General features: G+C 57.0%; 3 protein-coding genes across 3 annotated transcripts; all 3 read left to right on the top strand.

Annotated features, from left to right (window-relative positions):
- Positions 1–103: 103 nt before the first annotated feature.
- IE81DRAFT_363771 (hypothetical protein) lies at positions 104–3,881 on the top strand (the record flags this gene model as incomplete). Its single annotated transcript, XM_025516809.1, has 11 exons — positions 104–513; positions 616–779; positions 846–919; positions 988–1,434; positions 1,508–1,622; positions 1,693–2,652; positions 2,731–2,809; positions 2,875–2,937; positions 3,010–3,237; positions 3,307–3,515; positions 3,585–3,881. Exons 1-11 carry the CDS (start codon positions 240–242, stop codon positions 3,879–3,881), a joined length of 2,910 nt encoding a protein of 969 aa, XP_025373110.1. The 5' UTR covers positions 104–239.
- A 2,240-nt stretch (positions 3,882–6,121) lies between these two features.
- On the top strand, positions 6,122–8,206 carry IE81DRAFT_319800 (hypothetical protein). The gene has a single exon (XM_025512835.1). The coding sequence runs from the start codon at positions 6,302–6,304 to the stop codon at positions 8,006–8,008; it is 1,707 nt and encodes a 568-aa protein (XP_025373111.1). The 5' UTR covers positions 6,122–6,301; the 3' UTR covers positions 8,009–8,206.
- A 1,035-nt stretch (positions 8,207–9,241) lies between these two features.
- IE81DRAFT_363773 (hypothetical protein) lies at positions 9,242–13,372 on the top strand. The gene is made up of 5 exons (XM_025516810.1): positions 9,242–10,951; positions 11,038–11,357; positions 11,426–11,500; positions 11,567–11,812; positions 11,886–13,372. The coding sequence occupies exons 1-5, from the start codon at positions 9,706–9,708 to the stop codon at positions 13,176–13,178; spliced, it is 3,180 nt and encodes a 1,059-aa protein (XP_025373112.1). The 5' UTR covers positions 9,242–9,705; the 3' UTR covers positions 13,179–13,372.
- Positions 13,373–13,895: the final 523 nt, after the last annotated feature.

A 13,895-nucleotide genomic window follows, 5' to 3' on the forward strand; every position in this document is an offset into this window, starting at 1 on the left:
AGATGAGCGCGTCTGTCAAAACCGCGCTTGCGCAAGTCGCGAGTATAGAGTCTGATGAGCGTGAGTGTGGCTGACACTCGTGACTATGCAGCAGCTGCTCAATCTGCAACCCATCCTCCGAACCACCCGGTGCAGCGCACAATATTCGTGATTTCACAATTCACCTCTTCTCGGCAGCTTCGGCTGCGTCAGCCAGGGTTGCTTGGTTAGACAGCGTCGCATTTCGTCATCGATCCAAGATGGCGCGATCCGAAGAAAACGGCAACGTCATTGACCTGATGGACACGCCATCACCTCCTCCTGCCTCTTCGAAGCGCCCCAACTCTTCCCCTAACGACCCGAAAGTGGGAGTAGAGAATGTCCTCGTTGGGTCCGGACCCAACAGCGCGTCTGAAAAGAAGCTCAAGCTGGGTGGGGATGCTTCTAACGTGAAGGTGGTGTCAAAGGTGGGAGAGTCGCCTCTGTGCCACCAGCATCGTGCCATATGCGCCTCTGACAAGCTCAAGTGCACCTGTGAGTCCAGCGGCTCCACATGTCAAATGGTCACGCCGCACTGATCATGGACTCTCTTTATGTATGCGCATGTCCACTGACCATACGATGCTGATGTGTCAGTCATAAAGAAGGACGGCCAGAGATGTCCCTTGCAGTACTGCCATCTCTCGCTAAAGAAGGTTTACAATCAGGATGCAAATGCCATACTTCAGGCCGGACGCAATCGTCTTGGCGTCGATCGTAGCCTGCACTGTCCTCCTGAGCAAGCCAAGTACCTCTGGCAAGTGAGTAGCGTTGGCCATGCCTGACTTTCAGCAAAGCTCCCAGCTCATTCGAGTGATGTGCCGCAGTGCCCAAGATGTAGTGGGCAATGCCACTGCTCGATGTGCAGGAAGAGGGTCGGATTGCCCGCGCTGGGCCCGCAGTGAGTCCCATTGTCTCGCGATGCAACATTCCTCACACTCGACGCTCACGCGCTGTGCTGCGTTGCAGACCATCTGACAAGCCGAAACCGCCAAAACCAGCCAGTGGGCCTTCGAAGGCACCGAAGCCGAAGAAGCAGACGCAATTAAGCGCTGCGATACCAGCAGCAGGGCCGAGCAGCGTCAAAAAAAAACCTTTACCGCCTCGTAACAGCAGTCCGGCCTTAAGCACCCCACCACCAAGGGACGAGTTGGCGACGCCTTCCCCTAGGAAGGTCACGTCGGGCCCTGTTTCTGATGGGTTGAGGACCCCATCGCCTCCTCTCAAACCGGTCTCGGTCGTCAAAGCGCCTGTCAAGCAGCTGAACCTGCCAAGGCCTCTGAAGAAACCAAAGGTCCCAAAAGGCGGTCCACCTTTATTGTCGCGCATACATACTAGGCTCTTCACGCCCAATATCGAGGAGCGGATATGGATATACGAGACACTCGTGCGCTTTGATCTGGTTCGTGTTCCCAAGTGAGCTTGCAAGAGAAAGTTGCGCGTGTGCGCTTGGTGATAACGATGCTGACCGAGACGTCTGTCTCTGCAGAGCGGTGCTGTCACGTTTAGATAGATTTGACGCTTGGTTGGAAAGCGACGTTCACGTCATTTTGGAGGCCATCGCGGCGATCCTGGCGGGATTGTCGAATATCAGGTCAGGAGCGGTGAGTGGCGACAGCAAGGCAATTGCTTTGATATGAGGGCTTGCATCTGATCTGCTGCCAATGTCCGCAGCCGAACGATGCCATGCGCGAAGTAGTGACCATCTTGCGAAAACAAAATGGGGAAGTGCAGCGTGGAGAGTGTTGGTCAGCTGCTCGTCGGGTCTGCGTCAAGCATGGCGTAGCTCCGCAGGAGCTGCCTGAAGTAAGTTTGCTTCCAGCGCAAGTTGCGCTGTCAGCCCAAGAGGCCAGCGATGCTGCTGCAGCCGCGCACTCGGATACATTGCTGGGTAGCCGGTCAACAAGGACGCGACGTGGTGCGGAGCTGAATGCACGAGAAAGGATGAGGGATCAGAGCAGAAAGGAAGTAACGGGTTATATCACTAGCGACGAGGAGGAGAGCGAGGGTGAGGTGGTCACCCGAAGATCGCTGCGAGGCAGGACCGCGCGGTCTTTGCGCAATGCGTCCGTAGCGAAGGCATCGGAGGAAGAAAGCACCTCGGCCTTGGAAGACTCTTCGGACGACGTCGCACCCACACGGCGTTCTGGACGCCTTGGGAAGGCGCCGCCCCAGCGCTCCACGCGATCTTCGCGTCCAGCTTTATCTGCAGATGCCTCCGATGCATCGGAGACTGGTTCTGAGGCGGAAGGACCTCAATGGATTCGCCGCAGTGGTCGAAATGCCGCCAGAAGTCATCAAATGGGCAAGTCTGGATCGCGAGTCACGTCGGCCAGCAACCGCTCAACAAACGATGCGGAGCCCACTCGCAGCACTGCCCCAGAGAAATCCACCCTACCACCTTCTTTTGAGGAGCGCATTGCGATCTTATCCAGATTGCTGCAACTTTTGATGGAGACAGACGAGGTGCGCATCGAGCTGACGAATGCATCGGCCAAGATTACCGAGCATGAACGGAACATGCGAGAGGAAATCAAGGGCATGGAGGAGACCTTCGAGAGCAAGAGTCGTGAGATTCTGCAGAGAGCTCCGAGCATGACCAACGAGGTCGAGTTCACCAAGTGGAAGGCAGAGGTGAGTGCAAATAGACTCGAGGGAACCGGGCCAGCTCTGGTTTGAATGGCGAGCTCACGTGATGATCTGCAATCCCAGCGCAAGGCTCAAGAGGTGGAGCACAAATTGGAGATCTTGGACGCTCGCGTCGTAAACACGATAGCTATCGATGCGTGCAGTGAGTACTGAGGCTCCCCAACAACTTGATGTCGCGAGCTGACGCAGCTTCAACCGCGTCTCAAGAGCTGCGTAGCGGGCCCTTGGGCACCGATACGGATGGCAATGTATATTGGCATCTCACTGAGTGTGAGTACAATGTCGAGCCCTCTATGCATTCGTGGCAATATTGTTGATGTTTAAGTGCTCCACGTCAAATAGTCGTCGACAAGATGCCAAAAGACACGACTGGTCGGTGGGCGTGGTGCTTGCTTGTGCACGGCAAGCCGTGCGAGTGGCAGGATGAGGACAAGGCAGCCGCACGGCGCGAGGGCGAAGCGGTGACGACGGATAGTCACGGCGCAGCACTCGCATCATCAAATGGTCACGGCTCCACGTCTTCAGAGCAAGCTCAGCCGCCCCGCTGGCTTGGCACCAACGATCACTTGGGTAGGTGACCAATTGCACAGCTGCACGTCTCTCAGCCTCAGCCCCAGCTCATACTCTCCTGAACCACAGAGCTTGGTCGACTTATCTCTTGGCTGCAATACCGAGCGGAAGTCAAGCTTCACGAGGAGAATGTAGTCTTGCGCAAGTTAGAAGCCGATCAATCTCTTTCAGGCGCGACTCGCAGGGAGCGCAAACGTGACGTGCAAGCTGGTCAGATCTTGCGGTCTGCGGAGTTGCAGTCCCTCGTCGCAAAGCTGACCGCGGTACGACAATACTACGTGAGTGTTTGGAAGCTTCGCTGACTAGCCTGGGTGCTTCTGTCTAATGTCGGTTCAGCGACTTTGCAGCAATGGCAGTATGGCGATGTCTCGGAACCGGGGCCCCGGACAAAGGAAGAATTTGAGCGAGAGCAAGCTACACTGATCTCTGCGCAGCAGCACGAAGTGGCACGGGGCATGATCGAGCAAAATCAGGCTCAGACAAGTGGCTCCACCTCGCCAGTCATGGGACCGTCTTTTGTCCATACGACCATCGACCTGAAGCGTCCTGCGCTTGACAGATCTAGGAAGCGCAAGCAGTCATCTGTCGACTCATTGTCGAGTGCGGCTGACACTGACGATCAAGGGTTCGTGGTGGAGATCTGATTGTGATCCAGGTGTACAAGCACTCGCCCATTGCAACATCCCAGTCACAATGGAAATACAATCGCACTCGCATCGCTCATTGCATTCAGTCTACGCTGCAGCAGGAGGTCATATCCGAACAGTGGTGCCGTATCGACATTTGCTGTTATTCTTGCGTGTAGCGGACTCACCATCAGACATGCTCCTCGCTTGCGCCATCCATTCATTAGCTTGCAAGATCCGGGTAGCAGTCACGAGTGGACCTGGAAGTCGCGCACCCGCATATCCACAGTTGCCGGGAGGTCTTTCACAGAATGCGCTTCACCATCAACGCGACTATCGCATACATTCGAATTGCTGACGAGCGATGCAAGTAATAAATAGATTTGAATTGTGCATGGGATCCACGCAGGGACCGCAGATGTGAGCGGCCAGCACCGGGCCGCGATTCTGATCCGCCGATCGCTCTAGCTACTCTGCAGTTACCTACGGTGTAAGTGCGTGCAATTGGATTTTGCAGCTTGTTGCGCATGGACCGATCACTTGCTGTGCTTAGATTGTCGTTTGTTGTTTGTTGGTGCGAGACAGCAGCAGTGGTACGGTCTCGGGAGCGCAAATCGATCGAGGCGCATCTGCAATCCACCCTCCCCCTTTGTGCACCTTTGGTGACTGCGCACCAGAGAGCTATGTATTCCGTACATCGCTGCTGCCTTTGCAAGCCTCGGTGGGTCGAGAGCACCGCTTTTGCGTGAACGTATGCGCATGGGGCGACCTGAACTGTGTGACTTTGTACGCAAATTGCTTCGCACCACCCAGGCCCACTACATACATCAGTAGTAGTTTCCAGCAGTCACACACTCGCGAATCGACGTCTGGCCATCAGGGGCCCATACGGCAGCAGCAAGAGGGCGGCGAAGCTTGAGACTCCCTTGCGTGCTGACGGTGTCTTCACTGGCGGTCCAGTGGCCAGGGAAGCCCCTTGCAGATCGACACGTCTGGAGAGGGGGATTGGCAGTCGTGAGACGTGAGTGTGAGTGATGCATGAGTACACAGCAGCAGCAGCAGACTTTCCCCATTGAGACACCTCAAGCTGCAAGGCAATCTTCCCAACAAGAAACACTTTCCATCTGCCATGCTTGTACCGGTACCGCTTTACCGCACAACGACGAGGACGCCGCGTGGCTTGAAGTCTGCTGCTTGCATCCATGGTCGGACTGTCATGCTGGCTGCTAATCGGCGCAAGCCACGCGCGACCCGACTGCAAAAGACCCTCATCGCGGCCGGCTCGACGCTCGACAAAGGACACTGTGACTGCCTTCCTTACTTTGCGAGGCATTGGGCAATGGAGCTGCAGTAGTCACGCTTTGAGCAGCTGCTGCCAGGCGACAGCAGGCATTGCACGCATGCATGGTGGTACTCATGACTGTACAGGTATACGTGGTTGCAGCTTAGCTGCTGTCAGGCCGCTGTCGCAGATCAGCAACAAGGTTTGAGCGCGCGCGAAGCAATCGCCTGCAGCTAAATAACGGCTGCTGCTGCATGCTCTGCACGTTCCTCCTTCACCCGGCCTTTGCAACAGTCGAGCCTACTGTCATCCGCGTGCTGCGTTCGCGGATGGATGCTGCCGAAACAGCATGTTGGGACAATTCCTCACACACACTCACACGGACTACAGCAGAATAGACTCTCCCGGCTGCTTGCACTTTGTCTGAGGGGACAAGGGAAGCAGTTTCCGACCGGTGTCGACTGCAATCGCTGCTGCTGAGGAGTAGCACCTCGGTACATTTGTGTGATACGGTATACAGTACGGTGCACATTCGTGATCGTGCGCGGGACTGACGACGCGCCACGACTTGCTCTCGCACTAAACAAGCGCTACTGCAGGGAGGCCCAAACGATTCCTCCTGCTGCGAGGTGCACCACTCCGTAAATTTGGTGCCGCCTCTTGCTGTTTGCTGCAGCACCTCGCTCAAGGTTTCAGACACCGATCCCCTCCTTTCTCCGCACGATGACAGCCACGCATCGATATCCGGGAACGTTTGGAGACAACGTTCGGGCAGTCAAGACTTCACGTCGGTCATGGAATGCAGGCGCCTGACCAGTCTCTGACGCTGTCGAAGGTTCGACCGCTTCTTCCGCAACGCAGCTCTGCTCAGAGCGCTTGATCGATAAGTCGTCGATAACGCTTCCGCACCTCTTCGTTCTGATTTTGATTTTTTTGGCGCAGGCCCAGTCTCACCTTGCATCGTGACAAGTTGCACCCGACGGCCGGCCCATCTAGGCCCGTCGAACAAGCGTGAATGTTGTGAATGTAGAAGTCGACCTTAAAGGCCAAAAGGGCTTGCCTCTCAGCTAGACCTTGAACTTTCCAGCAACCCCATCTTCTCCCTCGCCCATTCCTGACAGGCCCACTTGTTGCGCAAGTCAGCACTTGCTCAACCATGGTAGCATCTGTACATCCGGCCTTGCCGGAATCACCCTCTCCATCAGATTTGAAGACGTTCGGCAGGCGCTCACGCCGATTCGTTTGGGCCAAAGTCTCGGGTGCCAAGACCGACATTGTTCGGCCTGAGTCGTCGAAAGGTGATCAAGCCGTCCTGCACGAGATCTTCTCCGCTTCGGACGCGCCAGCCCAGATTGAGCGACACCGTCGGCAGCGAAGCTCTACTGTCAGCGCAGCTGGAGGTCCAGCTGTACCCGCTTCCCTCGATGAAGAAGTCCGCTTCGCAGCGCCTCACAAGCCGAGCGGCTTAGCCAAGCGACACGGTCGCAGTCGGTCGATCTTCTTTAGGAAGACTCCCACCAGCAAAGCTGGCTCCGCAATCACGGAGTCTAGTGCGCTCACGGGCCGTCCAAGGTGCGCCACTGAGCAACCTGAATCGGATGTGGAAGATGCAATCTCCTTTGGCAGTCTAGCGTCACCGAGATCGGCATCCGTCACCAAAGCGCTACGAGATCTCGAGCAAGTGTCTGACTTCGTTTGCCAGTGCGCGGCTGATGTCACGCCGCCAGGCAATCACGACCTTGAACGTCATTTGCACAGAGCTGCCGAAAGGGCGCGACTCGTCTCCATGACGCAGAGCATCGGACGGACAAGCTTCAGCACGTTGGAGGAGAGCTCTGCCTGCTCCTCACCAGTCTCTTCGTATGCACACGATTTGCCGATCGTGCAGGGAGTCTTGCTACCTAGCAGCATGTCAAGGCCATCTCGCAGGAGCAGCGCGCATCCCTCGAGTCGGATACGCAGAGATGGAACGGTGAGCCCCACCGGTGGGTCGCATCACTCGCATCTTGACTACGGCAGGGAGACGATGAGCATTTTGGAAGCGGGCACCGCACCTCTGGGCCATGGATCGCTCGTTGCGCCCACCCCACTGCCCCCTCGTCGACCTCAGCGCTGCGCGCGAAACAGGACTCAAAGCGCAGGTGCAGCCTCGGCGCCCAGCGTTTCTTCTGCAGGCTTCTTGGCAGATCAAGAAGCCGTCATGCCTCCGCCGCTTCCCCATCTGGCCACCATCTCCACAGCCAACGATGACAGTCGGCCGCAGAGTCGCGGAGGCACAAAGAGGCCGTTGACGTCCACTCCTCCGCACGAAGCCGGCGAATCGAGAGACTTGTCAACGCAGAGTAGCGCCACTGAGCTGCCGCAGCTCAAACAAGGCAGAAGCATGACGTCTACTTCGATCGTAAGAGCGCGAAGTGGAAGCGCTTCGACGCTCGCAAATGCGAGGAACATGATTGAGCGCACCCTTGGTGGTCGGTCGCGTGGTGGGAGCATCAGCAACGAGCATTCCACGCCCAAGACTAGGGCGCGGTCGGGTTCCAACCCGCTGTCGCGTCTCATGAACAGGACAGCAACTCCAACGCAATCGGAGCACGAGGTCGATCCAAGCGTCGCGAACGACACCCCCGTCGCTCCTGGCATCTGCACCCCGACTTTCGGCAACATGAACTGGACCTTGCCTCCTCTGGACACTTGCACCGCCCCTGCATCCCACGATGACATGTGGGATGCTCTCAACTCTTCAGAAGAGCTCACAGAGACGCTCGATGCGGAAAGCGTGCCCAGAGATTTTGGTGACGCTGAGAACCACCTTACTGGCCGTTCGCTCGGTCTGGGCTTTGACCCCACTGGACTGGTGGCTTAGGTCTGCAACCGCACGCTTTGGATGACAATTTGTCGGATGCGTCTTGCCAATTATCATCACCGCGCTTCTTTGCAACATTCTTGACTCGGACCCCTCGCGTCGCTCTCGCTCCATCACGATTCACGATGACACATCTACCACATCAACAATCACGAAACTCACGCAATTTGTCACGCTTTTCCCGCAGACTGGATGCAATTCGATTCATTCCATGATCCTGTGACCCGTAGCACCGACTGCTTGGCGTGGTACGACGTTGCTCGAACGCCACCGTCATGTTCCTGTCGCTGCTGAGAGCATCAGGCTTCTGTTATGAGTGTCCGCAGCACTATCGATGCGCAGCCAGTGTGACTGCGACTTTGTAGAGGTGACGTGGAAGGTCAAGGCTTGCAGAGGGAAGAGCGTCAAAAGGTGACCCGGCTTGCAAAGCGAAGAGCGAGGGAAGTTCCGCCAGGTTACGCGTGACGAGTTATGCGGGAGTCCAAAGAAGCACAACAACAGTCACAGCGAGCACGATCATCATCAGTCGTGTGTGGGGAGATGTACGACCGTCGTCGAGCTGCTGTCATCTATCTGTGCATGGTGATCCGGAGTCGAGCGATCGCAACGCGATCCAGTGCCAGCATCGGCTGATTCAATTTAGTGCGTGACGAGCTCAGCAACGATTGGGCGCGTCATGGCCGAGGGTGATGTACGTATGTATGCATGCAGGCACGGTGATGCGAAGCACAGCCTCATCAATCAGCCTTCGCTTTGACACCTCTTCGCGGGCGCGCTCGTACATCAGCAGCAGCAGCCACGAGTGGGCGCGCGAGAGCATCTTACGAAGGCGGGCGCCTTCTGCAAGCAGCAGTAGTGAAGCGAGCTCGTACGCTCAACGCAGCTAGCACAGCAAAGCACATCTTGGGTTGAGAGTCGTAGATGTGTCTATTGGGCAAGTCCAAAAATGCTGCAAGACTCGTAAGCTCAAAAGCGAGGAGAAGATGCGATTGCTATTTGCGGTGACAAAGCTGAAACGCTGGAGAAATTGTAAGATCGAGTCGTGAGGGGGCGCTGCAGAATGCGCGCTGCGCGATGCCCACGCATGCGTGCTCCTCCTCCTCCTCCTACCGTCGACTAAGGGCGTGTGGCTCGGCGCAGCACAGGCGGGGTTTGGCATGGCTTGGCCTTCTCGGCGGTCCTGCCGGCCGATGATGTGCAGTGCACGCACACACATGATGCTGTGCCTGCTGAAGATGAATTCGGCATGACGCTGCACGCTCATCACGCTTGATCCCGACTTCTCAGATCTCATCAAGCACGGCAAGACAAAGCGTTGCGCTCGTGACTGCTTCTTCCATCACGAATGAAGCTGCTGTGCACTACTCACAACAAGCATCATCATCATCATCATCATCATCGTCGTCGTCGTCGTCCATCCTGAGCTTTCACACTCGCGATTGTTGTCCTCATTCTGGAACAAGACGTGCAGATCAGTCATCACCTCGAGGCCGCGTTTGATCTCGTCCCTCTCTCTGCGATCAAGGAACCTCGCATACTCTCACTTCTCTCTGTGCTCCCTGCGCGAGGTTTGACTGTCTGCCCTCGTGGAAACACTTGGCTACCCCCAACACGTGCCCGTCGTCTGAGCGAGCAACCTGGGATTAGGCGGCCCTCTTGCGCAGCCAGACGAAGGATACGAGCACGGCCTCATCGTCATGAAGAAGATTTTTAGCCGCAAAGACGCGGTCACTCCGTACCGCGATGCTGATGCTCCTGTGGCGTCAGAAGGCCACGAGGTGCTGCGTCGGCAGGCGTCCATTGGACACAGCTATGGCATGCAACAACAACACCACCACCAGCAGCATGCTCAATGGCATTCAGACGCTCACTACGGTCAGCAAGCCTACCCGACGAGCCAGCAGTTCTCGGGCAGCGCAGAACCTGCATCGTATCCGCGCCCACCACACCAGTCCCATGCACGAGCAGCTTCGCCTTCAGGTCACCCTTTGGGGTTTCAAGGGGCAGATGCGCCGATCTTCGGTAGACCGAACGGGAACGGGCAGAACGCGGGGCAATACCACTCTGCATACCCTAGCGAAGATATAGGTGCTAGTACTGGCGCCATGGATGGCCATTACCGCGATCAAACGTCTGCACCCAGCCACAACCCCACTGCCCCGCGACGTCGAGCTAGCGACTACGACAGCAGCTCTTCGCCACAAGCATTGCCGTCGCATGGTCGTGCGGACTTGCCACCACATGCCAGCAGGCAGCCGAGACAGGGCAGTCTGGACATGCGCAAGTTGAATCTTGGAAGCCGTGGTGGCATGCCTGCCTTCTCACAAGGGATGCCACCTGCTGATCAGCCTCTGCGCAATGGGACTCAAGCTCAACGTCTTGACACGCAGGACTACGCCACTCCAGGTAGCCCGGTGATCGAGCCTCCGACGCCACTGGACGACGCTCCCCGTTCCTCACCGCGCTTGAGCAGATGGCGGAGCTTGCGCCAATCTTCCGATGCGAAGCGTGAGAGACTAGCGTCGCGCGATAGCGGAGCCGACAATAGCGCGTTCTACCCTTCCTATGCGCCTCCTGACCAGGCAAGGGAGACACACTACCACTCACATCTGCCTCACGAGCACTCTTCGTCACCTGGAGCGAGACGCGAGCCCGATCTACAGCACGAGCATGCGCAGGTCAAGCCCAAGCGTAAATTGTTCGGCTTTGGAAGGGATAAGAAAGACAAGGAGGAGGAGCATCGTGTGGAGAATCCGAATCATGCCGAGGCTCAAGAAATTCCCCCAACGCGTCTCACCCACGGATCCGGATCTTCGCAGGCGCACGCACCAAATCAACCAGCGCAGGCGAATGCGCAGGCAAAGGAGCCAGCCTGGTACGACTTGGTGACGGGGAGCCGAGTCACACCAGCGAAGGGAGAAGGATTGGTGCACACGAAGATCGGTGAGTGCCTTGGCGATGTACGCTACCGGCTGAGCTCGTATCTCGTTCGACATGCTGACCCTTCCCCGCCTACCCCCATTCGGCAGGCTGGCTGTGCGCGCGACCGGCTGAAGCTTGGGACTGGAGCTACTTGATGTCGCTGGTGGATAGCATCTCACACTCCGAAGCAGCCGCGAAGGAGGCGGCTCGCGCTTTAAGGAAAGAGTTCAAGTATGGGGACATTGAGCCGCGCAAGCGAGCAACCAAGATCTGGGCTGTCCTCACTCTCAATGGCAGTGATCGCTTCAAGATGCAAATCGCCGATAAGAAATTTCTGTCGGTCATCGAGGAGGTCATCACCAGCCACAAGACGCCTATCAGCGTCAAGGAGCAGCTAATAGAAGTTTTCGGCATGCTAGCCTTCGAGGTAAGCGACTCAGCTGCGATGGTCCTGCTGCGTGCGCTCATGGCCAAGTCATCGCTCTCTCTCTGTAGTTCAAAGACGACACAGAGCTCCACAGTGTTACAAAGGCATACAATCGCGTCCGCCCTTCAGACAGACCTCTCGATGTGAGTAGCGAACGTGCTTTTCTCGATACCAATCGACTGCGACTGATGTGGAGCTGCCGACCTCAGGGCACACCCCTAAACCCTGAGCACGAGATTTTTCGTCCAGTCTTATCAATGCCACCTGGCGCAGCCCAGGTCCAGTCGGCCTTGCGAGCAAACGGCGTGCAGAGACACACACCCCGACAGCGCAAACCACGGAGCCCGGGCGAGGAGATGGCGAGGCTCCATCGCGAGTGCACCGTTGCTAGAGAGAGTGCGCACATGCTCGTTGAGAACCTTGCTGAAGCTGGTATGGACAGTGCTTTAGTTGCCGTGAGTCTGCCAAGAGATGGCGTCGAGTTGCAGAGCGCTTTGCTCAATTCTGGGTGACCCGAACTTTCTGCAGGAATTTTCGGCCAAAACCCTCGATTCTGAAGAATTCCTCATGGGCCAGATACCGTGGGCTACTGCGCAGGCCGACCGCTCACGCGCGGATCTCGCTGCACAGATTGCACAAGACCGAGCAGAAGGTCGACCGGCGTCTGCGATCAGTCAGACTCAGGAAGAGCGCCTGCTAGCTGATCTTTTGGATGCACACGAACGTGTTGTGCAAGCTCGAGAGATGCTTGGGCACGTCCAAACGCAACATCATCAAGAGGATGAAGACGAGAGGCTTGCAATTGAGCGCAGTCGATATGAAGTACGAGTAGATCGGAGCAAGCTGCGACAGGATGCTGTGACTGGAGATCTGTACTCGATCGATGCCGGGCAGTCACTGGCAGCGCCCGTGATGGAGGCGCAGGGGTCTAGCTCCTCTTCGCGACCTCCGTCGCCGGCTCCTCCAGCCCACCGGCCTCTGCCTGTGCCTTCCCCAGTGGCATCTTCGGAGGGCGCTGCGCACTCCATCGGCAGTGCTGCCGGCATGAATGGGAGCAGATTCACCAATCCCAACGCGCACACTCGCGAGCTTTCGGCTTCGAGCGCTTCATCTGGCCGCGCACCTAGAGAGGCGCGTCCTGACGGCCCGCGTCCAGCGAGCCTTGTGCCTGGGGGGCATGCTTTGCCACACGGGCCCCGCCCTCTGCCTTCTACTGCCGGTGCGGTCTCATCAGCCCACAAGGCAATCAGCGCTGCTCGCAGCGACGCTTCCCCGACACCCGGTGCTATGCCTACAGCTCCTCAAGTCGCACAAGGCAGACCCGAACAGGAGTCAGCGTCGCTAGAGAACAGCGCGCGGCCTGCAGCTCTGCCGCCAATAGAGGCGCTCAAGATAAACAGTCAGGCGGGCAGTGGGACAGGCGGCATTGCTGCATCTGTACCGGCCAGCGCCGCTCGATTGGATGACGACAACGAGAGCGTTATCATGACGCCTGTGCAGCCCTCTGCCAAAGCTCTTGGCAAGCGAAGGCAGTTTTCAGGTGACAATTCAGATCTACCCCAGGCGACCACCGCCGCCGCGGACACTCGTCTAGCTTCCTCACCTCGCCTTTCTCCCGTAGCGGATGAGAAGCGCCTTTCGAGGGAAGAGCTTCTCAATAGGCCTCCGCCCGCGGCACCAGTGGAGCCGCAATTTGCAGCGCAGCAAGCGCAATCTCCTCCCGCGCTCGCCTCTAACAATCCTTTCCTCAATCACACTGCTTTTGCGGGTCGTGAGGCGCAAACAGGAACCAACCCCTTCTTTGCTCAGCAGCAACCTTGACACGGAATACATACCTGTCAGACTGGGCCTCATCAAGCGCATGTAGAATCTGTGTCACTTTCTCGAATTGTTCATTGGCACTGACCCAATGCTCTTGGGACAGTCTTGACAATGGCAACTCAGACGCATTGGCTGCGCCAATGAGCAAATCAACGCGCAGACCCGATCTGATGTTCATTTGATTGAGCGTGGCCTCAAATCTCTGAAGGGCGCGAGTGACACCAAACGAATCCGAGGCTCGATTGTGTGGGTACTCAAAGCTAGAAGTGATTAGACTCTCTCTGTCGAGAAGCCTGATGATGAAGTCGATGCACATCTTGGGGAAATGCTCAGCTGTAATGGGCACAGCTTCCCGCTTGACATCGTAGTGTCACGCTCTGCAATTCACGTCGCGCTGATTGATGATGATTGTTTCGTCTGCGACAGACCTGGAACTAGACACCTGTTCAAAAAAGTCAAGAGTATAGCTTAGCTCCCGAGCGTGCTGGTCAGCTTTGCCCCAGACGACACCAGCACTGCTTTTTCAACACCAAGATCGCGAGCACCAGCGCCTCTCTTGACCTTGACGCTACCGCTAAAGACGAGGCGATGTGCACTGCTCTCCAACGTGTCCTACAACTTTGCTTTATGAACTGCAAGCATCTAGCTCGTGAGCTTTGTCCCAGCACCTCCCCGGCACCATTCCTTCCACTACAGCTGCCCACGCCAGAACAACAA

Source organism: Ceraceosorus guamensis (genome assembly GCF_003144195.1).
Source record: "Ceraceosorus guamensis strain MCA 4658 unplaced genomic scaffold IE81scaffold_3, whole genome shotgun sequence".
Taxonomy (NCBI): domain Eukaryota; kingdom Fungi; phylum Basidiomycota; class Exobasidiomycetes; order Ceraceosorales; family Ceraceosoraceae; genus Ceraceosorus; species Ceraceosorus guamensis.

Coding starts and splice junctions, on each gene's coding strand:
- IE81DRAFT_363773 (XM_025516810.1), top strand. CDS start 9,706: ATGAAGAAGATTTTTAGCCGCAAAGACGCGGTCACTCCGTACCGCGAT. Junction 11,501..11,566: donor CTTCAGACAGACCTCTCGAT/GTGAGTAGCGAA, acceptor TGCCGACCTCAG/GGCACACCCCTAAACCCTGA. Junction 11,813..11,885: donor TGGACAGTGCTTTAGTTGCC/GTGAGTCTGCCA, acceptor AACTTTCTGCAG/GAATTTTCGGCCAAAACCCT.
- IE81DRAFT_319800 (XM_025512835.1), top strand. CDS start 6,302: ATGGTAGCATCTGTACATCCGGCCTTGCCGGAATCACCCTCTCCATCA.